This window comes from Taudactylus pleione, unplaced genomic scaffold (assembly GCF_031769625.1).
Source record: "Taudactylus pleione unplaced genomic scaffold, aTauple2 ptg000394l, whole genome shotgun sequence".
Classification (NCBI taxonomy): Eukaryota; Metazoa; Chordata; class Amphibia; order Anura; family Myobatrachidae; genus Taudactylus; species Taudactylus pleione.
In genome coordinates this window covers 393,462-420,490 of record NW_028284795.1, presented here as the reverse complement: position 1 = coordinate 420,490, position 27,029 = coordinate 393,462, and the positions used below count along the sequence as shown (strand labels likewise).

At 45.1% G+C, this 27,029-nt stretch overlaps 1 protein-coding gene across 1 annotated transcript in view; it reads right to left on the bottom strand.

Annotated features, from left to right (window-relative positions):
* Window positions 1-27,029, bottom strand: part of COG4 (component of oligomeric golgi complex 4) — a 64,814-nt gene that overhangs the window by 12,511 nt on the left and 25,274 nt on the right. The window contains exons 9-10 of the mRNA XM_088446233.1: window positions 25,879-26,012; window positions 2,264-2,382 (exon numbers count right to left, since the gene is read on the bottom strand). Coding sequence (XP_088302359.1) covers window positions 2,264-2,382; window positions 25,879-26,012 — 253 coding nt within the window. The remainder of the gene's footprint in view (window positions 1-2,263; window positions 2,383-25,878; window positions 26,013-27,029) is intronic.

Sequence of the window (27,029 nt, the reverse complement as noted above, 5' to 3'; positions counted from 1 at the left end):
TAATACCCCAGCCCCAATGTCTCCCTATATCCAGGATCCGGTTATCCCTCCCATTCCTGAGCTTAGATCCCAGCAGCTTCATGTGCCCCATCCCTGCTACTATTATCATTGCCCATCTCCACCAGTGTAATATCCCAGCCCCAATGTCTCCCTGTATCCAGGATCCGGTGATCCCTCCCATTCCTGAGCTTAGATCCCAGCAGCTTCATGTGCCCCATCCCTGCTACTATTATCATTGCCCATCTCCCCCTGTGTAATAGCCCAGCCCCAATGTCTCCCTGTATCCAGGATCCGGTTATCCCTCCCATTCCTGAGCTTAGATCCCAGCAGCTTCATGTGCCCCATCCCTGCTACTATTATCATTGCCCATCTCCCCCTGTGTAATATCCCAGCCCCAATGTCTCCCTGTATCCAGGATCCGGTTATCCCTCCGATTCCTGAGCTTACATCCCAGCAGCTTCATGTGCACCATCCCTGCTACTATTATCATTGCCCATCTCCCCCTGTGTAATATCCCAGCCCCAATGTCTCCCTGTATCCAGGATCCGGTTATCCCTCCCATTCCTGAGCTTACATCCCAGCAGCTTCATGTGCACCATCCCTGCTACTATTATCATTGGCCATCTCCCCCTGTGTAATATCCCAGCCCCAATGTCTCCCTGTATCCAGGATCCGGTTATCCCTCCCATTCCTGAGCTTAGATCCCAGGGGCTTCATGTGCCCCATCCCTGCTACTATTATCATTGCCCATCTCCCCCTGTGTAATACCCCAGCCCCAATGTCTCCCTGTATCCAGGATCCGGTTATCCCTCCCATTCCTCAGCTTAGATCCCAGCAGCTTCATGTGCCCCATCCCTGCTACTATTATCATTGCCCGTATCCCCTGTGTAATATCCCAGCCCCAATGTCTCCCTGTATCCAGGATCCGGTTATCCCTCCCATACCTGAGCTTAGATCCCAGCAGCTTCATGTGCCCCATCCCTGCTACTATTATCATTGCCCATCTCCCCCTGTGTAATATCCCATCCCCAATGTCTCCCTGTATCCAGGATCCGGTTATCCCTCCCATTCCTGAGCTTACATCCCAGGGGCTTCATGTGCCCCATCCCTGCTACTATTATCATTGCCCATCTCCCCCTGTGTAATATCCCATCCCCAATGTCTCCCTGTATCCAGGATCCGGTTATCCCTCCCATTCCAGAGCTTAGATCCCAGCAGCTTCATATGTCCCATCCCTGCTACTATTATCATTCCCCATCTCCCCCTGTGTAATATCCCAGCCCCAATGTCTCCCTGTATCCAGGATCCGGTTATCCCTCCCATTCCTGAGCTTACATCCCAGCAACTTCATGTGCCCCATCCCTGCTACTATTATCATTGCCCATCTCCCCCTGTGTAATATCCCAGCCCCAATGTCTCCCTGTATCCAGGATCCGGTTATCCCTCCCATTCCTGAGCTTAGATCCCAGCAGCTTCATGTGCCCCATCCCTGCTACTATTATCATTGCCCAACTCCCCCTGTGTAATATCCCAGCCCCAATGTCTCCCTGTATCCAGGATCCGGATATCCCTCCCATTCCTGAGCTTACATCCCAGCAACTTCATGTGCCCCATCCCTGCTACTATTATCATTGCCCATCTCCCCCTGTGTAATATCCCATCCCCAATGTCTCCCTGTATCCAGGATCCGGTTATCCCTCCCATTCCTGAGCTTAGATCCCAGCAGCTTCATGTGCCCCATCCCTGCTACTATTATCATTGCCCATATCCCCTGTGTAATATCCCAGCCCCAATGTCTCCCTTTATCCAGGATCCGGTTATCCCTCCCATTCCTGAGCTTAGATCCCAGCAACTTCATGTGCCCCATCCCTGCTACTATTATCATTGCCCAACTCCCCCTGTGTAATATCCCAGCCCCAATGTCTCCCTGTATCCAGACCCCTCCTTCACCCCTTCCTGTATCCCGATCTCAGTACACTTTTATACACATATCCTATTCCCGGCGCCCCGCTGCGCACACGCATTCTGTTCCCGGCCTCCGCTGCGCACACGCATTCTGTTCCCGGCCTCCGCTGCGCACACGCATTCTGTTCCCGGCCTCCGCTGCGCACACGCATTCTGTTCCCGGCCTCCGCTGCGCACACGCATTCTGTTCCCGGCCTCCGCTGCGCACACGCATTCTGTTCCCGGCTTCCGCTGCGCACACGCTTCCCACCCACTGCTTGGTACATTCATCCCCCCTCCTGTACCCTGTACCCGTTACCTTGTTGACGGACTCCTTCATGTAGTACTCTTCCATGGTGATATAGTAGCCAATCACCTCCTGCATGGACCGGCTGAGCAGACAGTGTTTCAGCAGCTTCTCCAAACTGTGATGATGGTCTGAAATAGGTTTGATACAGGAGTTACCATCACCCCAGCCAGTATATATACTATACGTAGCATGTAATGTGTTACCCCAGTCAGTATATATACTATACGTAGCATGTAATGTTACCCCAGCCAGTATATATACTATACGTAGCATGTAATGTTACCCCCAGCCAGTATATATACTATACGTAGCATGTAATGTTACCCCCAGCCAGTATATATACTGTACATAGCATGTAATGTTACCCCAGCCAGTATATATACTGTACGTAGCATGTAATGTGTTACCCCAGCCAGTATATATACTGTACGTAGCATGTAATGTGTTACCCCAGCCAGTATATATACTATACGTAGCAAGTAATGTGTTACCCCAGCCAGTATATATACTATACGTAGCATGTAATGTTACCCAAGCCAGTATATATACTGTACGTAGCATGTAATGTGTTACCCCAGCCAGTATATATACTATACGTAGCATGTAATGTTACCCCAGCCAGTATATATACTGTACGTAGCATGTAATGTTACCCCAGCCAGTATATATACTGTACGTAGCATGTGTTACCCCAGCCAGTATATATAATGTACGTAGCAGTATGTAATGTGTTACCCCAGCCAGTATATATACTGTACGTAGCATGTAATGGTACCCCAGCCAGTATATATACTGTACATAGCATGTAATGTTACCCCAGCCAGTATATATACTTTACGTAGCATGTAATGTTAACCCAGCCAGTATATATACTGTACGTAGCATGTGTTAACCCAGTCAGTATATATACTGTACGTAGCAGCATGTAATGTGTTACCCCAGTCAGTACATACACTGTACATAGCAGCATGTAATGTGTTACCCCAGTCAGTATGTATACTGTACGTAGAAGCATGTAATGTGTTACCCCAGTCAGTATATATACTGTACGTAGCATGTAATTTGTTACCCCAGTCAGTATATATACTGTACATAGCATGTAATGTGTTACCCCAGCCAGTATATATACTGTACGTAGCAGCATGTAGTGTGTTACCCCAGTCAGTATATATACTGTACATAGCATTTAATGTGTTACCCCAGTCAGTATATATATACTGTACGTAGCATGTAATGTGTTAGCCCAGCCAGTATATATACTGTACGTAGCATGTGTTATCCCAGTCAGTATATATACTGTACGTAGCAGCATGTAATGTGTTACCCCAGTCAGTATATATACTGTACGTAGCAGCATGTAATGTGTTACCCCAGTCAGTATATATACTGTACATAGCATGTAATGTGTTACCCCAGTAAGTATATATATACTGTACGTAGCATGTAATGTGTTAGCCTAGCCAGTATATATACTGTACGTAGCATGTGTTACCCCAGTCAGTATATATACTGTACGTAGCATGTGTTACCCCAGTCAGTATACTGTACGTAGCAGCATGTAATGTGTTACCCCAGTCAGTATATATACTGTACGTAGCATGTAATGTGTTAACCCAGTCAGTATATATACTGTACGTAGTAGCAAGTAATGTGTTACCCCAGTCAGTATATATGCTGTACGTAGCATGTGTTACCCCAGTCAGTATATATACTGTACGTAGCATGTGTTACCCCAGTCAGTATACTGTACGTAGCAGCATGTAATGTGTTACCCCAGTCAGTATATATACTGTACGTAGCATGTAATGTGTTAGCCCAGCCAGTATATATACTGTACGTAGCATGTGTTATCCCAGTCAGTATATATACTGTACGTAGCAGCATGTAATGTGTTACCCCAGTCAGTATATATACTGTACGTAGCAGCATGTAATGTGTTACCCCAGTCAGTATATATACTGTACATAGCATGTAATGTGTTACCCCAGTAAGTATATATATACTGTACGTAGCATGTAATGTGTTAGCCTAGCCAGTATATATACTGTACGTAGCATGTGTTACCCCAGTCAGTATATATACTGTACGTAGCATGTGTTACCCCAGTCAGTATACTGTACGTAGCAGCATGTAATGTGTTACCCCAGTCAGTATATAAACTGTACGTAGCATGTAATGTGTTACCCAGACAGTATATATACTGTACGTAGCATGTAATGTGTTACCCCAGTCAGTATATATACCGTACGTAGCAGCATGTAATGTGTTACCCCAGTCAGTATATATACTGTACGTAGCAGCATGTAATGTGTTACCCCAGTCAGTATATATACTGTACGTAGCATGTAATGTGTTACCCCAGTCAGTATATATACTGTACGTAGCATGTAATGTGTTACCCCAGTCAGTATATATACTGTACATAGCATGTAATGTGTTACCCCAGCCAGTATATATACTGTACGTAGCAGCATGTAATGTGTTACCCCAGTCAGTATATATACTGTACGTAGAAGCATGTAATGTGTTACCCCAGTCAGTATATATACTGTACATAGCATGTAATGTGTTACCCCAGCCAGTATATATACTGTACGTAGCAGCATGTAGTGTGTTACCCCAGTCAGTATATATACTGTACATAGCATTTAATGTGTTACCCCAGTCAGTATATATATACTGTACGTAGCATGTAATGTGTTAGCCCAGCCAGTATATATACTGTACGTAGCATGTGTTATCTCAGTCAGTATATATACTGTACGTAGCAGCATGTAATGTGTTACCCCAGTCAGTATATATACTGTACGTAGCAGCATGTAATGTGTTACCCCAGTCAGTATATATACTGTACATAGAATGTAATGTGTTACCCCAGAAAGTATATATATACTGTACGTAGCATGTAATGTGTTAGCCTAGCCAGTATATATACTGTACGTAGCATGTGTTACCCCAGTCAGTATATATACTGTACGTAGCATGTGTTACCCCAATCAGTATACTGTACGTAGCAGCATGTAATGTGTTACCCCAGTCAGTATATATACTGTACGTAGCATGTAATGTGTTAACCCAGTCAGTATATATACTGTACGTAGTAGCAAGTAATGTGTTACCCCAGTCAGTATATATGCTGTACGTAGCATGTGTTACCCCAGTCAGTATACTGTACGTAGCAGCATGTAATGTGTTACCCCAGTCAGTATATAAACTGTACGTAGCATGTAATGTGTTACCCAGACAGTATATATACTGTACGTAGCATGTAATGTGTTACCCCAGTCAGTATATATACCGTACGTAGCAGCATGTAATGTGTTACCCCAGTCAGTATATATACTGTACGTAGCAGCATGTAATGTGTTACCCCAGTCAGTATATATACTGTACGTAGCAGCATGTAATGTGTTACCCCAGTCAGTATATATACTGTACGTAGCAGCATGTAATGTGTTACCCCAGTCAGTATATATACTGTACGTAGCATGTAATGTGTTACCCCAGTCAGTATATATACTGTACGTAGCATGTAATGTGTTACCCCAGTCAGTATATATACTGTACGTAGCATGTAATGTGTTACCCCAGTCAGTATATATACTGTACGTAGCATGTAATGTGTTAACCCAGTCAGTATATATACTGTACGTAGTAGCAAGTAATGTGTTACCCCAGTCAGTAAATATACTGTACGTAGCATATGTTACCCCAGTCAGTATATATACTGTACGTAGCATGTAATGTGTTACCCCAGTCAGTATATATACTGTACGTAGTAGCAAGTAATGTGTTATCCCAGTCAGTATATATACCGTACGTAGCAGCATGTAATGTGTTACCCCAGTCAGTATATATACTGTACGTAGCAGCATGTAATGTGTTAACCCAGTCAGTATATATACTGTACGTAGTAGCAAGTAATGTGTTATCCCAGTCAGTATATATACCGTACGTAGCAGCATGTAATGTGTTACCCCAGTCAGTATATATACTGTACGTAGCAGCATGTAATGGGTTACTCCAGTCAGTATATATACTGTACGTAGCATGTGTTACCCCAGTCAGTATATATACTGTACGTAGCATGTAATGTGTTACCCCAGTCAGTATATAAACTGTACGTAGCATGTAATGTGTTACCCAGACAGTATATATACTGTACGTAGCATGTAATGTGTTACCCCAGTCAGTATATATACTGTACGTAGCATGTGTTACCCCAGTCAGTATACTGTACGTAGCAGCATGTAATGTGTTACCTCAGTCAGTATATATACTGTACGTAGCATGTTACCCCAGTCAGTATATATACTGTACGTAGCAGCATGTAATGTGTTACCCAGACAGTATATAAACTGTACGTAGCATGTAATGTGTTACCCCAGTCAGTATATATACCGTACGTAGCAGCATGTAATGTGTTACCCCAGTCAGTATATATACTGTACGTAGCATGTAATGTGTTACCCCAGTCAGTATATAAACTGTACGTAGCATGTAATGTGTTACCCAGACAGTATATATACTGTACGTAGCATGTAATGTGTTACCCCAGTCAGTATATATACTGTACGTAGCATGTGTTACCCCAGTCAGTATACTGTACGTAGCAGCATGTAATGTGTTACCCCAGTCAGTATATATACTGTACGTAGCATGTTACCCCAGTCAGTATATATACTGTACGTAGCAGCATGTAATGTGTTACCCAGACAGTATATAAACTGTACGTAGCATGTAATGTGTTACCCCAGTCAGTATATATACCGTACGTAGCAGCATGTAATGTGTTACCCCAGTCAGTATATATACTGTACGTAGCATGTGTTACCCCAGTCAGTATACTGTACGTAGCAGCATGTAATGTGTTACCCCAGTCAGTATATATACTGTACGTAGCATGTGTTACCCCAGTCAGTATACTGTACGTAGCATGTAATGTGTTACCCCAGTCAGTATATATACTGTACGTAGCAGCATGTAATGTGTTACCCCAGTCAGTATATATACTGTACGTAGCATGTGTTACCCCAGTCAGTATACTGTACGTAGCAGCATGTAATGTGTTACCCCAGTCAGTATACTGTACGTAGCAGCATGTAATGTGTTACCCCAGTCAGTATATATACTGTACGTAGAAGCATGTAATGTGTTACCCCAGTCAGTATATATACTGTACATAGCAGCATGTAATGTGTTACCCCAGTCAGTATATATACTGTACGTAGCAGCATGTAATGTGTTACCCCAGTCAGTATATAAACTGTACGTAGCATGTAATTTGTTACCCAGACAGTATATATACTGTACGTGGCATGTAATGTGTTACCCCAGTCAGTATATATACCGTACGTAGCATGTAATGTGTTACCCCAGTCAGTACATACACTGTACATAGCAGCATGTAATGTGTTACCCCAGTCAGTATATATACTGTACGTAGCATGTAATGTGTTACCCCAGTCAGTATATATACTGTACGTAGCAGCATGTAATGTGTTACCCCAGTCAGTATATAAACTGAACGTAGCATGTGTTACCCCAGTCAGTATACTGTACGTAGCATGTAATGTGTTACCCCAGTCAGTATACTGTACGTAGCAGCATGTAATGTGTTACCCAGACAGTATATATACTGTACGTAGCATGTAATGTGTTACCCCAGTCAGTATATATACTGTACGTAGTAGCAAGTAATGTGTTACCCCAGTCAGTCTATATACTGTACGTTGCATGTGTTACCCCAGTCAGTATACTGTACGTAGCATGTAATGTGTTACCCCAGTCAGTATACTGTACGTAGCAGCATGTAATGTGTTACCCCAGTCAGTATATATACTGTACGTAGTAGCAAGTAATGTGTTACCCCAGTCAGTATATATACTGTACGTAGCATGTAATGTGTTACCCACAGTATATATACTGTACGTAGCATGTAATGTGTTACCCCAGTCAGTATATATACTGTACGTAGCAGCATGTAATGTGTTACCCCAGTCAGTATACTATACGTAGCAGCATGTAATGTGTTACCCAAGTCAGTATATATACTGTACGTAGCATGTAATGTGTTACCCCAGTCAGTACATACACTGTACGTAGCAGCATGTAATGTGTTACCCCAGTCAGTATATAAACTGTACGTAGCATGTAATGTGTTACCCAGACAGTATATATACTGTACGTAGCATGTAATGTGTTACCCCAGTCAGTATATATACTGTACGTAGCATGTGTTACCACAGTCAGTATATATACTGTACGTAGCAGCATGTAATGTGTTACCCCAGTCAGTACATACACTGTACATAGCAGCATGTAATGTGTTACCCCAGTCAGTATATATACTGTACGTAGAAGCATGTAATGTGTTACCCCAGTCAGTATATATACTGTACGTAGAAGCATGTAATGTGTTACCCCAGTCAGTATATATACTGTACGTAGCAGCATGTAATGTGTTACCCAGACAGTATATATACTGTACGTAGCATGTAATGTGTTACCCCAGTCAGTATATATACTGTACGTAGCATGTGTTACCACAGTCAGTATATATACTGTACGTAGCAGCATGTAATGTGTTACCCCAGTCAGTACATACACTGTACATAGCAGCATGTAATGTGTTACCCCAGTCAGTATATAAACTGTACGTAGCATGTAATGTGTTACCCCAGCCAGTATATATACTGTACGTAGCATGTAATGTGTTAGCCCAGTCAGTATATATACTGTACATAGCAGCATGTAATGTGTTACCCCAGTCAGGATATATACTGTACGTAGCAGCATGTAATGTGTTACCCCAGTCAGTATATATACTGTACGTAGCAGCATGTAATGAGTTACCCCAGTCAGTATATATACTGTACGTAGCATGTAATGTGTTACCCCAGTCAGTATATATACTGTACGTAGCATGTAATGTGTTACCCCAGCCAGTATACTGTACGTAGCATGTAATGTGTTACCCCAGTCAGTATACATACTGTACGTAGCATGTAATGTGTTACCCCAGTCAGTATACTGTACGTAGCATGTAATGTGTTACCCCAGTCAGTATATATACTGTACGTAGCATGTAATGTGTTACCCCAGTCAGTATATATACTGTACGTAGCATGTGTTACCCCAGTCAGTATACTGTACGTAGCATGTAATGTGTTACCCCAGTCAGTATATATACTGTACGTAGCAGCATGTAATGTGTTACCCCAGTCAGTATATATACTGTACGTAGCATGTGTTACCCCAGTCAGTATACTGTACGTAGCAGCATGTAATGTGTTACCCCAGTCAGTATACTGTACGTAGCAGCATGTAATGTGTTACCCCAGTCAGTATATATACTGTACGTAGAAGCATGTAATGTGTTACCCCAGTCAGTATATATACTGTACATAGCAGCATGTAATGTGTTACCCCAGTCAGTATATAAACTGTACGTAGCATGTAATTTGTTACCCAGACAGTATATATACTGTACGTGGCATGTAATGTGTTACCCCAGTCAGTATATATACCGTACGTAGCATGTAATGTGTTACCCCAGTCAGTACATACACTGTACATAGCAGCATGTAATGTGTTACCCCAGTCAGTACATACACTGTACATAGCAGCATGTAATGTGTTACCCCAGTCAGTATATATACTGTACGTAGCATGTAATGTGTTACCCCAGTCAGTATATATACTGTACGTAGTAGCAAGTAATGTGTTACCCCAGTCAGTCTATATACTGTACGTTGCATGTGTTACCCCAGTCAGTATACTGTACGTAGCATGTAATGTGTTACCCCAGTCAGTATACTGTACGTAGCAGCATGTAATGTGTTACCCCAGTCAGTATATATACTGTACGTAGTAGCAAGTAATGTGTTACCCCAGTCAGTATATATACTGTACGTAGCATGTAATGTGTTACCCACAGTATATATACTGTACGTAGCATGTAATGTGTTACCCCAGTCAGTATATATACTGTACGTAGCAGCATGTAATGTGTTACCCCAGTCAGTATACTATACGTAGCAGCATGTAATGTGTTACCCAAGTCAGTATATATACTGTACGTAGCATGTAATGTGTTACCCCAGTCAGTATATAAACTGTACGTAGCATGTAATGTGTTACCCAGACAGTATATATACTGTACGTAGCATGTAATGTGTTAACCCAGTCAGTATATATACTGTACGTAGCATGTGTTACCCCAGTCAGTATATATACTGTACGTAGCAGCATGTAATGTGTTACCCCAGTCAGTACATACACTGTACATAGCAGCATGTAATGTGTTACCCCAGTCAGTATATATACTGTACGTAGAAGCATGTAATGTGTTACCCCAGTCAGTATATATACTGTACGTAGCATGTGTTACCCCAGCCAGTATATATACTGTACGTAGCATGTAATGTGTTAGCCCAGTCAGTATATATACTGTACATAGCAGCATGTAATGTGTTACCCCAGTCAGGATATATACTGTACGTAGCAGCATGTAATGTGTTACCCCAGTCAGTATATATACTGTACGTAGCAGCATGTAATGTGTTACCCCAGTCAGTATATATACTGTACGTAGCATGTAATGTGTTACCCCAGTCAGTATATATACTGTACATAGCATGTAATGTGTTACCCCAGCCAGTATATATACTGTACGTAGCATGTAATGTGTTACCCCAGTCAGTATACTGTACGTAGCATGTAATGTGTTACCCCAGTCAGTATATATACTGTACGTAGCATGTAATGTGTTACCCCAGTCAGTATACTGTACGTAGCAGCATGTAATGTGTTACCCCAGTCAGTATATATACTGTACGTAGCAGCATGTAATGTGTTACCCCAGTCAGTATATATACTGTACGTAGCAGCATGTAATGTGTTACCCCAGTCAGTATATATACCGTACGTAGCAGCATGTAATGTGTTACCCCAGTCAGTATATATACTGTACGTAGCATGTGTTACCCCAGTCAGTATACTGTACGTAGCATGTAATGTGTTACCCCAGTCAGTATATATACTGTACGTAGCATGTAATGTGTTACCCCAGTCAGTATATATACTGTACGTAGCATGTAATGTGTTACCCCAGTCAGTATATATACTGTACGTAGCATGTAATGTGTTACCCCAGTCAGTATATATACTGTACGTAGCAGCATGTAATGTGTTACCCCAGTCAGTATATATACTGTACGTAGCATGTGTTACCCAGTCAGTATATATACTGTACGTAGCATGTAATGTGTTACCCCAGTCAGTATATAAACTGTACGTAGCATGTAATGTGTTACCCAGACAGTATATATACTGTACGTAGCATGTAATGTGTTACCCCCGTCAGTATATATACCGTACGTAGCAGCATGTAATGTGTTACCCCAGTCAGTATATATACTGTACGTAGCATGTGTTACCCCAGTCAGTATACTGTACGTAGCATGTAATGTGTTACCCCAGTCAGTATATATACTGTACGTAGCATGTAATGTGTTACCCCAGTCAGTATATATACTGTACGTAGCATGTAATGTGTTACCCCAGTCAGTATACTGTACGTAGCAGCATGTAATGTGTTACCCCAGTCTGTATACTGTACGTAGCAGCATGTAATGTGTTACCCCAGTCAGTATATATACTGTACGTAGCAGCATGTAATGTGTTACCCCAGTCAGTATATATACTGTACGTAGCATGTAATGTGTTACCCCAGTCAGTATATATACTGTACATAGCATGTAATGTGTTACCCCAGCCAGTATATATACTGTACGTAGCATGTAATGTGTTACCCCAGTCAGTATACATACTGTACGTAGCATGTAATGTGTTACCCCAGTCAGTATACTGTACGTAGCATGTAATGTGTTACCCCAGTCAGTATATATACTGTACGTAGCATGTAATGTGTTACCCCAGTCAGTATACTGTACGTAGCAGCATGTAATGTGTTACCCCAGTCAGTATATATACTGTACGTAGCAGCATGTAATGTGTTACCCCAGTCAGTATATATACTGTACGTAGCAGCATGTAATGTGTTACCCCAGTCAGTATATATACCGTACGTAGCAGCATGTAATGTGTTACCCCAGTCAGTATATATACTGTACGTAGCATGTGTTACCCCAGTCAGTATACTGTACGTAGCATGTAATGTGTTACCCCAGTCAGTATATATACTGTACGTAGCATGTAATGTGTTACCCCAGTCAGTATATATACTGTACGTAGCATGTAATGTGTTACCCCAGTCAGTATATATACTGTACGTAGCATGTAATGTGTTACCCCAGTCAGTATATATACTGTACGTAGCAGCATGTAATGTGTTACCCCAGTCAGTATATATACTGTACGTAGCAGCATGTAATGTGTTACCCCAGTCAGTATATATACTGTACGTAGCATGTGTTACCCAGTCAGTATATATACTGTACGTAGCATGTAATGTGTTACCCCAGTCAGTATATAAACTGTACGTAGCATGTAATGTGTTACCCAGACAGTATATATACTGTACGTAGCATGTAATGTGTTACCCCCGTCAGTATATATACCGTACGTAGCAGCATGTAATGTGTTACCCCAGTCAGTATATATACTGTACGTAGCATGTGTTACCCCAGTCAGTATACTGTACGTAGCATGTAATGTGTTACCCCAGTCAGTATATATACTGTACGTAGCATGTAATGTGTTACCCCAGTCAGTATATATACTGTACGTAGCATGTAATGTGTTACCCCAGTCAGTATACTGTACGTAGCAGCATGTAATGTGTTACCCCAGTCTGTATACTGTACGTAGCAGCATGTAATGTGTTACCCCAGTCAGTATATATACTGTACGTAGTAGCAAGTAATGTGTTACCCCAGTCAGTATATATACTGTACGTAGCATGTGTTACCCCAGTCAGTATACTGTACGTAGCAGCATGTAATGTGTTACCCCAGTCAGGATATATACTGTACGTAGAAGCATGTAATGTGTTACCCCAGTCAGTATATATACTGTACGTAGCAGCATGTAATGTGTTACCCAGACAGTATATAAACTGTACGTAGCATGTAATGTGTTACCCCAGTCAGTATATATACCGTACGTAGCAGTATGTAATGTGTTACCCCAGTCAGTATATATACTGTACGTAGCATGTGTTACCCCAGTCAGTATACTGTACGTTGCATGTAATGTGTTACCCCAGTCAGTATATATACTGTACGTAGCAGCATGTAATGTGTTACCCCAGTCAGTATATATACTGTACGTAGCATGTGTTACCCCAGTCAGTATACTGTACGTAGCAGCATGTAATGTGTTACCCCAGTCAGTATACTGTACGTAGCAGCATGTAATGTGTTACCCCAGTCAGTATATATACTGTACGTAGAAGCATGTAATGTGTTACCCCAGTCAGTATATATACTGTACGTAGCAGCATGTAATGTGTTACCCCAGTCAGTATATATACTGTACGTAGCAGCATGTAATGTGTTACCCCAGTCAGTATATAAACTGTACGTAGCATGTAATTTGTTACCCAGACAGTATATATACTGTACGTGGCATGTAATGTGTTACCCCAGTCAGTATATATACCGTACGTAGCATGTAATGTGTTACCCCAGTCAGTACATACACTGTACATAGCAGCATGTAATGTGTTACCCCAGTCAGTATATATACTGTACGTAGCAGCATGTAATGTGTTACACCAATCAGTATATATACTGTACGTAGCATGTAATGCGTTACCCCAGTCAGTATATATACTGTACGTAGCAGCATGTAATGTGTTACCCCAGTCAGTATATAAACTGAACGTAGCATGTGTTACCCCAGTCAGTATACTGTACGTAGCATGTAATGTGTTACCCCAGTCAGTATACTGTACGTAGCAGCATGTAATGTGTTACCCAGACAGTATATATACTGTACGTAGCATGTAATGTGTTACCCCAGTCAGTATATATACTGTACGTAGTAGCAAGTAATGTGTTACCCCAGTCAGTATATATACTGTACGTTGCATGTGTTACCCCAGTCAGTATACTGTACGTAGCATGTAATGTGTTACCCCAGTCAGTATACTGTACGTAGCAGTATGTAATGTGTTACCCCAGTCAGTATATATACTGTACGTAGTAGCAAGTAATGTGTTACCCCAGTCAGTATATATACTGTACGTAGCATGTAATGTGTTACCCACAGTATATATACTGTACGTAGCATGTAATGTGTTACCCCAGTCAGTATATATACTGTACGTAGTAGCATGTAATGTGTTACCCCAGTCAGTATACTGTACGTAGCAGCATGTAATGTGTTACCCAAGTCAGTATATATACTGTACATAGCATGTAATGTGTTACCCCAGTCAGTACATACACTGTACGTAGCAGCATGTAATGTGTTACCCCAGTCAGTATATAAACTGTACGTAGCATGTAATGTGTTACCCAGACAGTATATATACTGTACGTAGCATGTAATGTGTTACCCCAGTCAGTATATATACTGTACGTAGCATGTGTTACCCCAGTCAGTATATATACTGTACGTAGCAGCATGTAATGTGTTACCCCAGTCAGTATATATACTGTACGTAGCAGCATGTAATGTGTTACCCCAGTCAGTATATATACTGTACGTAGCATGTGTTACCCCAGTCAGTATATATACTGTACGTAGCATGTAATGTGTTACCCCAGCCAGTATATATACTGTACGTAGCATGTAATGTGTTAGCCCAGTCAGTATATATACTGTACATAGCAGCATGTAATGTGTTACCCCAGTCAGGATATATACTGTACGTAGCAGCATGTAATGTGTTACCCCAGTCAGTATATATACTGTACGTAGCAGCATGTAATGTGTTACCCCAGTCAGTATATATACTGTACGTAGCATGTAATGTGTTACCCCAGTCAGTATATATACTGTACGTAGCATGTAATGTGTTACCCCAGTCACTATACTGTACGTAGCATGTAATGTGTTACCCCAGTCAGTATATATATATATATATATATATATATATATATATACTGTACGTAGCAGCATGTAATGTGTTACCCCAGTCAGTATATATATATATATATATATACTGTACGTAGCATGTAATGTGTTACCCCAGTCAGTATATATACTGTACATAGCATGTAATGTGTTACCCCAGTCAGTATATATACTGTACGTAGCATGTAATGTGTTACCCCAGTCAGTATATATACTGTACGTAGCATGTAATGTGTTACCCCAGTCAGTATATATACTGTACGTAGCATGTAATGTGTTACCCCAGTCAGTATATATACCGTAAGTAGCAGCATGTAATGTGTTACCCCAGTCAGTATATATACTGTACGTAGCATGTGTTACCCCAGTCAGTATACTGTACGTAGCATGTAATGTGTTACCCCAGTCAGTATATATACTGTACGTAGCATGTAATGTGTTACCCCAGTCAGTATATATACTGTACGTAGCATGTAATGTGTTACCCCAGTCAGTATACTGTACGTAGCAGCATGTAATGTGTTACCCCAGTCAGTATATATACTGTACGTAGTAGCAAGTAATGTGTTACCCCAGTCAGTATATATACTGTACGTAGCATGTGTTACCCCAGTCAGTATACTGTACGTAGCAGCATGTAATGTGTTACCTCAGTCAGGATATATACTGTACGTAGCATGTTACCCCATTCAGTATATATACTGTACGTAGCAGCATGTAATGTGTTACCCAGACAGTATATAAACTGTACGTAGCATGTAATGTGTTACCCCAGTCAGTATATATACCGTACGTAGCAGCATGTAATGTGTTACCCCAGTCAGTATATATACTGTACGTAGCATGTGTTACCCCAGTCAGTATACTGTACGTAGCAGCATGTAATGTGTTACCCCAGTCAGTATACTGTACGTAGCAGCATGTAATGTGTTACCCCAGTCAGTATATATACTGTACGTATAAGCATGTAATGTGTTACCCCAGTCAGTATATATACTGTACGTAGCAGCATGTAATGTGTTACCCCAGTCAGTATATATACTGTACGTAGCAGCATGTAATGTGTTACCCCAGTCAGTATATAAACTGTACGTAGCATGTAATTTGTTACCCAGACAGTATATATACTGTACGTAGCATGTGTTACCCCAGTCAGTATACTGTACGTAGCATGTAATGTGTTACCCCAGTCAGTATATATACTGTACGTAGCAGCATGTAATGTGTTACCCCAGTCAGTATATATACTGTACGTAGCATGTAATGTGTTAGCCCAGTCAGTATATATACTGTACATAGCAGCATGTAATGTGTTACCCCAGTCAGGATATATACTGTACGTAGCAGCATGTAATGTGTTACCCCAGTCAATATATATACTGTACGTAGCAGCATGTAATGTGTTACCCCAGTCAGTATATATACTGTACGTAGCATGTAATGTGTTACCCCAGTCAGTATATATACTGTACGTAGCATGTAATGTGTTACCCCAGTCAGTATACTGTACGTAGCATGTAATGTGTTAACCCAGTCAGGATATATACTGTACGTAGCAGCATGTAATGTGTTACCCCAGTCAGTATATATACTGTACATAGCAGCATGTAATGTGTTACCCCAGTCAGGATATATACTGTACGTAGCAGCATGTAATGTGTTACCCCAGTCAGTATATATACTGTACGTAGCAGCATGTAATGTGTTACCCCAGTCAGTATATATACTGTACGTAGCAGCATGTAATGTGTTACCCCAGTCAGTATATATACTGTACGTAGCAGCATGTAATGTGTTACCCCAGTCAGTATATATACTGTACGTAGCATGTAATGTGTTACCCCAGTCAGTATATATACTGTACGTAGCATGTAATGTGTTACCCCAGTCAGTATTTATACTGTACGTAGCATGTAATGTGTTACCCCAGTCAGTATATATACTGTACGTAGCATGTAATGTGTTACCCCAGTCAGTATATATACTGTACGTAGCATGTAATGTGTTACCCCAGTCAGTATATAAAACTGTACGTAGCATGTAATGTGTTACCCAGACAGTATATATACTGTACGTAGCATGTAATGTGTTACCCCAGTCAGTATATATACCGTACGTAGCAGCATGTAATGTGTTACCCCAGTCAGTATATATACTGTACGTAGCATGTGTTACCCCAGTCAGTATACTGTACGTAGCATGTAATGTGTTACCCCAGTCAGTATATATACTGTACGTAGCATGTAATGTGTTACCCCAGTCAGTATATATACCGTACGTAGCAGCATGTAATGTGTTACCCCAGTCAGTATATATGCTGTACGTAGCATGTGTTACCCCAGTCAGTATACTGTACGTAGCAGCATGTAATGTGTTACCCCAGTCAGTATATATACTGTACGTAGCATGTAATGTGTTACCCCAGTCAGTATACTGTACGTAGCAGCATGTAATGTGTTACCCCAGTCAGTATATATACTGTACGTAGTAGCAAGTAATGTGTTACCCCAGTCAGTATATATACTGTATGTAGCATGTGTTACCCCAGTCAGTATACTGTACGTAGCAGCATGTAATGTGTTACCTCAGTCAGGATATATACTGTACGTAGCATGTTACCCCAGTCAGTATATATACTGTACGTAGCAGCATGTAATGTGTTACCCAGACAGTATATAAACTGTACGTAGCATGTAATGTGTTACCCCAGTCAGTATATATACCGTACGTAGCAGCATGTAATGTGTTACCCCAGTCAGTATATATACTGTACGTAGCATGTGTTACCCCAGTCAGTATACTGTACGTAGCAGCATGTAATGTGTTACCCCAGTCAGTATACTGTACGTAGCAGCATGTAATGTGTTACCCCAGTCAGTATATATACTGTACGTAGCAGCATGTAATGTGTTACCCCAGTCAGTATATATACTGTACGTAGCAGCATGTAATGTGTTACCCCAGTCAGTATATATACTGTACGTAGCAGCATGTAATGTGTTACCCCAGTCAGTATATAAACTGTACGTAGCATGTAATTTGTTACCCAGACAGTATATATACTGTACGTAGCATGTGTTACCCCAGTCAGTATACTGTACGTAGCATGTAATGTGTTACCCCAGTCAGTATATATACTGTACGTAGCAGCATGTAATGTGTTACCCCAGTCAGTATATATACTGTACGTAGCATGTGTTACCCCAGTCAGTATACTGTACGTAGCAGCATGTAATGTGTTACCCCAGTCAGTATACTGTACGTAGCAGCATGTAATGTGTTACCCCAGTCAGTATATATACTGTACGTAGAAGCATGTAATGTGTTACCCCAGTCAGTATATATACTGTACGTAGCAGCATGTAATGTGTTACCCCAGTCAGTATATATACTGTACGTAGCAGCATGTAATGTGTTACCCCAGTCAGTATATAAACTGTACGTAGCATGTAATTTGTTACCCAGACAGTATATATACTGTACGTGGCATGTAATGTGTTACCCCAGTCAGTATATATACCGTACGTAGCATGTAATGTGTTACCCCAGTCAGTACATACACTGTACATAGCAGCATGTAATGTGTTACCCCAGTCAGTATATATACTGTACGTAGCAGCATGTAATGTGTTACCCCAATCAGTATATATACTGTACGTAGCATGTAATGTGTTACCCCAGTCAGTATATATACTGTACGTAGCAGCATGTAATGTGTTACCCCAGTCAGTATATAAACTGAACGTAGCATGTGTTACCCCAGTCAGTATACTGTACGTAGCATGTAATGTGTTACCCCAGTCAGTATACTGTACGTAGCAGCATGTAATGTGTTACCCAGACAGTATATATACTGTACGTAGCATGTAATGTGTTACCCCAGTCAGTATATATATATATATATATATATATATATATATATATACTGTACGTAGCAGCATGTAATGTGTTACCCCAGTCAGTATATATATATATATATATATATATATATATATATATATATATATATATACTGTACGTAGCAGCATGTAATGTGTTACCCCAGTCAGTATATATATATATATATATATATATATATATACTGTACGTAGCAGCATGTAATGTGTTACCCCAGTCAGTATAACAAGAGATATGGTAAGAACTTACCTTTGTTATCTCTGTTTCTACGAAGTCCATAGGGTCCACAGGGTTGACCTTGGGGTATAGCTGGATCTGGATCCATGGGCACCACGCAGTTAAAGCTTTAGCTGCTCCCAGGATGCACTTGGGTCCGTCCTCCTCTATACCCCGCCCCCGGCCACAGCACCTCAGTTGGTAAGCAGCCAAGGCCGGAGGAGGAGACTAAACAGAGAGAAGGAAGACTGGAACACACAAGAAACCATACTCACAGAAATGGGAGACGGAAAACCGGTGACCAGCCACACAGCCCATTTGAAGCCAGGTGCGTCAGGGCGGGCGCCCTGTGGACCCTATGGACTTCGTAGAAACAGAGATAACAAAGGTAAGTTCTTACCATATCTCTTGTTTTCTACTTCAGGGTCCATAGGGGGTCCACAGGGTTGACCTTGGGGATGTCCCAAAGCAGTACAACTAAGGGCGGGGACGCTCCTGTGCTGAAAGGAGTACCCGGCGCCCAAAGGATGCATCCTGAGAGGCAAAGGTGTCAAACGCATAGAACCTCAAAAACGTTTGAATTGAAGACCAAGTGGCCGCCTTACACAGCTGAACAGCAGAAGCGCCACGTCTAGCAGCCCAAGAGGGACCCACAGAACGAGTGGAATGAGCCTTAACAGAGGCTGGCACAGGTAAGCCCTCCTGTGCATAAGCCTCACAAATAACGGAACGAAGCCAACGGGCTAACGTTTGTTTGTTGGCAGGCCAACCCCTCTTGTGAAAACCAAAGAGGATAAACAAGGAATCAGACTTCCTAACCGAAGCCGTCCGGTCTACATAAATTCTAAGCGCCCGGACCACATCTAAGGAAGTCTCACCAGCTGAAAGATCAGGGGACTGAAAAGCTGGCACAACAAGTTCCTGATTAATATGGAACTTTGAGACCACTTTGGGCAAAAACTCAGGACGAGTGCGGAGCACCTCTCTGTCCTGGTGTTAAATCAGGAAAGGAGGGCGACAGGAAAGCGCCCCCAATTCAGACACCCTCCTGGCCGAAGCAATTGCCAGGAGAAAAACCGTCTTAAATGTCAGCCACTTGAGCTCCACCGCCTCAAGAGGCTCAAACGGAGGACCCTGCAGGACCCGTAGCACCACCGCCAAGTCCCAAGGAGCCACAGGAGGCACAAAGGGAGGCTGGATCCTGAGAACACCTTGGAAAAAGGTGTGAACGTCTGGTAGTATTGCAATCCGCCGTTGAAACCACACGGACAAGGCGGACACATGAACCTTCAGAGATGCAAGGCGTAAGCCGAGATCCAATCCTGACTGAAGAAATTCCAAGATCCTAGAAACTCGGAACACCTGAGGATCATAATGTCTGGACTCACACCACTGAAAGCAAGTGTGCCACACTCTATGATAAATCCGTGCTGAAGCAGGCTTGCGTGCCCTGAGCATGGTACCAATAACCGAACTGGAGAAGCCCCGAGACCTCAAGACGGCTGTCTCAAGAGCCACGCCGTCAAAGACAGCCGACCCAGATCCGGGTAAAGGCAGGGCCCCTGAGACAACAGGTCCCGACGCTGAGGAAGAAGGTACGGAGCGTCGATGGAGAGGCTCCTGAGATCGGAGTACCAAGGACGTCTGGGCCACGCCGGAGCAACCAGCACGAGCATGCCGCCGTCCTGCTTGAATTTCCGCAGAACCCGAGGAAGCAGGGATATCGGAGGAAACAGATACGCCAGGTGAAACGTCCATTTCACCGACAGCGCGTCCACCAGACTTGCACCTGCGTCTCTTGTCCTTGACCCGTAAACGGGCAACTTGTGATTGTGACGGGAGGCCATCAAGTCCAGCTCCGGCAGTCCCCACCTGTCCACGAGTAGCTGAAACACCTCTGGGTGAAGCGACCATTCCCCGGGATGCACGTCGTGACGGCTGAGGAAGTCCGCCTCCCAATTGAGGACTCCGGGGATGAAGACCGCCGAGATCGCTGGAATGTGACCCTCCGCCCAAGTCAGGATACGAGACACCTCCGACATCGCTGCCTGACTGCGAGTTCCGCCTTGGTGATTGATATACGCCACCGTGGTGGCGTTGTCGGACTGCACCTGTACCGCCCTTCCGTGAAGAGCGGGGCCGGACGACTGCAGGGCCCTGTATACTGCCCGCAGTTCCAGGATGTTGATGGGGAGAAGTGCTTCTTCCGCTGACCAACGACCCTGAAGCGACAAAGAGCCGGTCACTGCCCCCCAACCCCGGAGACTGGCATCCGTCGTGAGCAGGACCCAGTCCGGGATCCAAAATGGGCGCCCCTCGACCAGATGAGCTGTCTGAAGCCACCAAGCCAAAGATAGCCGAACGTCCGAAGACAACACCAGCACCTGAGAGCGGATCCGGTGAGGTAACCCGTTCCATTCTGATAGAATCAGCCCCTGCAGGGGCCGGGAATGGAACTGGGCAAATTCCACCATGTCGAATGTCGACACCATGGACCCCAGAACTCTCATAGCCGAATGGACCGACAGGCGGCAACGGCTCAGGCAACTGCGTATCCGCAGCTGTAGGGAGGCGACCTTCTCCGGAGTCAGGAAGATCCTTTGCAGGGCTCCCAAATGAACCATCCGCTGTGATGGAATCAGGGAGGACTTTTTCCAATTTATCAACCACCGGTATGCTTGCAGGCAAGCGATCGTCAGGTGGAGATGTTGAAGCAGTACCTCCGGGGAGCTCGCCAGCAACAGGAGGTCGTCCAGGTACGGCAGCAGCCGTACATTCTGGTTCCGAAGATGTGCGGCCATGACCGCCATAATCTTCGTGAACACCCTCGGTGCCGTGGAGAGACCAAAGGGTAGCGCCCGGAACTGATAGTGATGTTGAAGGATAGCGAACCTCAGATACCGCTGATGTGAAGATGCTATCGGAACATGGAGGTAGGCGTCCTGGATGTCCAGGGACACCATGTAATCCCCCGGTTCCATCGCCAGAATGATGGAACGTAACGTTTCCATCCTGAACTTGGGAACTCTGAGGAATTTGTTCAGAGACTTCAAGTTGAGGATAGGGCGATGAGAACCATTGGGTTTCTGCACCAGAAACAGAGACGAATAATACCCCGTCCCTCGTTGTGATAGAGGAACGGGAACAATGACCCCTGCTTTCAGCAAGGACTCTATAGCCTCCTGAACCTGTAACGCCTTGGTCTTGTCCTGAGAAGGACTTGTGCAGAAAAACTGGTGGGGTGGTCTGTGCCGAAAAGACAGGGCGTACCCCTGGGAGACCACTTCTCGAACCCAGGCATCCGTGGTGGTATTGTGCCAGCACTGGGCAAATAGAAGAAGTCGGCCTCCCACTCTGAGGTCCCCCAGAGGGAGGCCCGTCCCATCAGGCCGCAGGTTTATCTTCCTGCTTGGAAGAAGGGCGCCGAGCACTCCAGGCTTGCTTCTTGGGTTTAGAGGCCGTCTTACTCGCAGACTGTCTCGGGAAGGACTGACCTTTCGCCTTACCCTGAACCCGAAAGGAACGAAAAGCCGAACTCCGAACCTTAGCAGGCAGTGCCGCCGAAGGGAGGAAGGCCGTCTTGGATTTAGCCAGGGTGTCCACTATTTTGTCCAAGTCCGGACCAAATAGTAATTCCCCATTGAAAGGTAAGGCCTCCAGACCTTTCTTTGAATCAGAGTCCGCTCTCCAGGACCGCAACCATAAGGATCGGCGGGCAGACACCGCTGCAGCCGATACCCGCGAGGTCAGCAGACTAGCATCTAAAGAAGCTTCTCCAATGTAAGAAGCAGTGTCCCTCATTTGTCCCAACAACGCCCGCTGGACATCCGGAGCGTCGTCTGGGAAGGTATCTTCCAATGCATTGGCCCACCCCTCAATGGCCTTGGCCACCCAGGAGATGGCCATGGACGGTCGGGCCACCGCCCCGGAGAGGGAGTAAATAGACTTTAAGCAAGTCTCAACTTTCCTGTCCGTGGGATCCTTCAGCGAGGATATCGACGGTAATGGTAAGGTGGCGCCCCGAGTTAAACGGGTGACATGGGAATCCACCGCCGGTGGAGTTTCCCATTTTTTACAATGTGCCTCAGGGAAGGGGTAATTAGAAGCCAACCGCTTCTGAGGAAGGAATCTCTTACTGGGCGCCTGCCAAGCTACCGCCATATGATCCGTCAACTGATCCGACAGGGGAAACACCGCAGAAGCCACCTTAGTTTTTTTGAAACTAGGAAACTTCGACCTAGGAACCGGTGCCTCATCCTCTATAAGAAGAATAGCTCGCACCGCCCTAACTAGTGCTCGCACATTAATGGACGACTTGGTATCCATTTCCTGGACCGAGGCGTCCGAGTCAGTGTCATCAGGGACCTCCCCATCATCTGAGGAACCCTCTGAGTCCGATACCTGAGCAGCCCGTGTCATGAGTGGGCGTTTTGAAATCCTAGAAGGCATCAGTCTGCAAATTGACTGAAAAGCTGAGGAAGCGGCCGCCAAATTTTGCACGGAGTTGGAGAGCACATCCACCCATGGTGGAGGAGTCGCCATAGGGGCCTGAAAAGGTACCACAGGCTGCTGCGGCACAGGGGAAGCCTGTATATACATAGGCAACCCCGCATAGGGACCCACCGACTGAGACCCAGGAGGACTCCGCAATAACTGCGGGACACCCGGGGAATGGGGGATGGTCGGCTGGGACAACGCCCTAGTAGGGAGAGCAGTCGGGACCGACAGACGGTCCGCAATAGACACCAGCACTTGAGAAAACATCGCCCACGGTGGTTCCTGCGCCAGAGAAGGTCTGGATGGGCCAGGAGCCACCTGGCATCGACTACACAGGCCATCCTGTGACAAATCCTCCCTATCTACTCCTGCAGAACAGCGTCCGCAGGAGGCCAACACCGGAGCCACTGAGCGCTCAACCTCCTCGTCTGACATGACAGAATATATTATATATCTGGCACCAGGGTAGAAGTAAAACGCACTCACCGGTGTGCTGAACAACAGCCCACAATATGGCACTGAGTAGCACACAACTGTATGTGACGGACCTCACAAATACGTGATCTATATAAGTGAGGTCAGTAGAAACGCCCCTCCCCCACACACCTGTAGGGCTTGTAGGAGAAGTAAAGGGATAGGTATAAGCTGACAGTAAGTAGAAAATAAGCACAGACAGGCAGCACTAGCAAAAGTCACATACCATGCAGGAAGATATACTCACTGCACCTTTCCACTACAATCAACCTGCCCAGATTCAGTGTCTGGGAGGGCTATAGTGCTGTGTATGCTGTCCTTAATCAGGGGAGAGGTACACAGGGGGACCGGTCCGCGTGCTCCCTGAAGATCTGCGCTGCCACTGTGAGAAAATGGCCGCTGGAGACCTCAGAGGAGGAGTGGCCGAGTAGCTGCAGCTCAGCGACGCCAGACTCCGTGCTGAAAGGCGCGCTGAGCTGAGGGGAGGAGCCGCTGACAGGGAAGGCTTCCTCCCCTGGCTAGCATATTAACCCCAGGGCTTGCCGGCATCCCGCTTGCCATATATCCCTGGTGGTCTAGTGGTCCCACGGGTTATTCCTCCTCAGAGGGGGAGCCCGCCGCCACCGCTAGCGGCCCCCGGTCTGTCCCCTAGGACCGGGGGCAAAGGACTGCATCTGCAGGCAAAACCTGCGAGCCGCCGCTAATCGGCGACTCGCGGCTTACCTTGTCCCCGGCGACTCCGGCAGCAGTCCAGGGAGGGACCCAGAGTCCGGCTAGTACGGACTCTGGCCTCCCGCCGCGATCCCCAGTGCAGTACTGGCGTCGCGGCGCCAGCGGGGAAGGAGAGCGGCAGCGTGGGCGTCTGTATAGGCAGCCCGTCGCTGCCACACTAGAGCCTCTGTTTTAAAATAAAAATCTAACAGGCTCTTTTTTTTTTTTTTTTTTTCTTAAATAAAAATAGAAAGCTTTTGGGGGCTGCTCCTGCAGCCCCCCTGCGCAGGTGACCCGACTCCGGCCGGGCACCAACTCAAACTGAGGTGCTGTGGCCGGGGGCGCGGTATAGAGGAGGACGGACCCAAGTGCATCCTGGGAGCAGCTAAAGCTTTAACTGCGTGGTGCCCATGGATCCAGATCCAGCTATACCCCAAGGTCAACCCTGTGGACCCCCTATGGACCCTGAAGTAGAAATATACTGTACATAGCATGTAATGTGTTACCCCAGTCAGGATATATACTGTACGTAGCAGCATGTAATGTGTTACCCCAGTCAGTATATATACTGTACGTAGCAGCATGTAATGTGTTACCCCAGTCAGTATATATACTGTACGTAGCAGCATGTAATGTATTACCCCAGTCAGTATATATACTGTACGTAGCATGTAATGTGTTACTAATCACAGCTGGCCTTTGAAGTGTGCTCCCTATGCCCAGTACGGAGAGGGTTATATAAACGGATCATTACCCCCAGGGCAGTAAGGGAAGAGCCAAACCTTGTTTCACCTCTTCTGTCGCCATCGAGTCCCCGACCTCAAAGTCGGACGTCACGCGGCGCTTGATGAAGCGGAGGTAGAGCTCTGTGCGGGCGCTCATCAGTGCCACTTCCCCCAGGATTGGGTCCAGGTCTCTATACAGAACACATCAGGGACACATTACACCGTGACATTTATTGCTAGCACAGAGGAGTGGGGTCCTACAATCAGAGGCGCGGTGCTGTGTGACCCCACACTCACATGAGGCACTGATACTAGCACAGAGGAGTGGGGTCCTACAATCAGAGGCGTGGTGCTCCGAGCTGTATGACCCCACACTCACATGAGGCACTGATACTAGCACAGAGGAGTGGGGTCCTACAAGCAGAGGCGTGGTGCTCCGAGCTGTATGACCCCACACTCACATGAGGCACTGATACTAGCACAGAGGAGTGGGGTCCTACAATCAGAGGCGTGGTGCTCCGAGCTGTATGACCCCACACTCATATGAGGCACTGATACTAGCACAGAGGAGTGGGGTCCTACAAGCAGAGGCGCGGTGCTCCGAGCTGTGTGACCCCGCACTCACATGAGGCACTGATACTAGCACAGAGGAGTGGGGTCCTACAATCAGAGGCATGGTGCTCCGAGCTGTATGACCCCACACTCACATGAGGCACTGATACTAGCACAGAGTAGTGGGGTCCTACAATCAGAGGCGCGGTGCTCCGAGCTGTGTGACCCCGCACTCACATGAGGCACTGATACTAGCACAGAGGAGTGGGGTCCTACAATCAGAGGTGTGGTGCTCCAGGGCTGTGCGACCCCGCACTCACATGAGGCACTGATACTAGCACAGAGGAGAGGGGTCCTACAATCAGAGGCGTGGTGCTGCGGGGCTGTGTGACCCCACACTCACATGAGGCACTGATACTAGCACAGAGGAGTGGGGTCCTACAATCAGAGGCGTGGTGCTCCAGGGCTGTGCGACCCCGCACTCACATGAGGCACTGATACTAGCACAGAGGAGTGGGGTCCTACAATCAGAGGCGTGGTGCTGCGGGGCTGTGTGACCCCACACTCACATGAGGCACTGATACTAGCACAGAGGAGTGGGGTCCTACAATCAGAGGCGTGGTGCTCCGAGCTGTATGACCCCACACTCACATGAG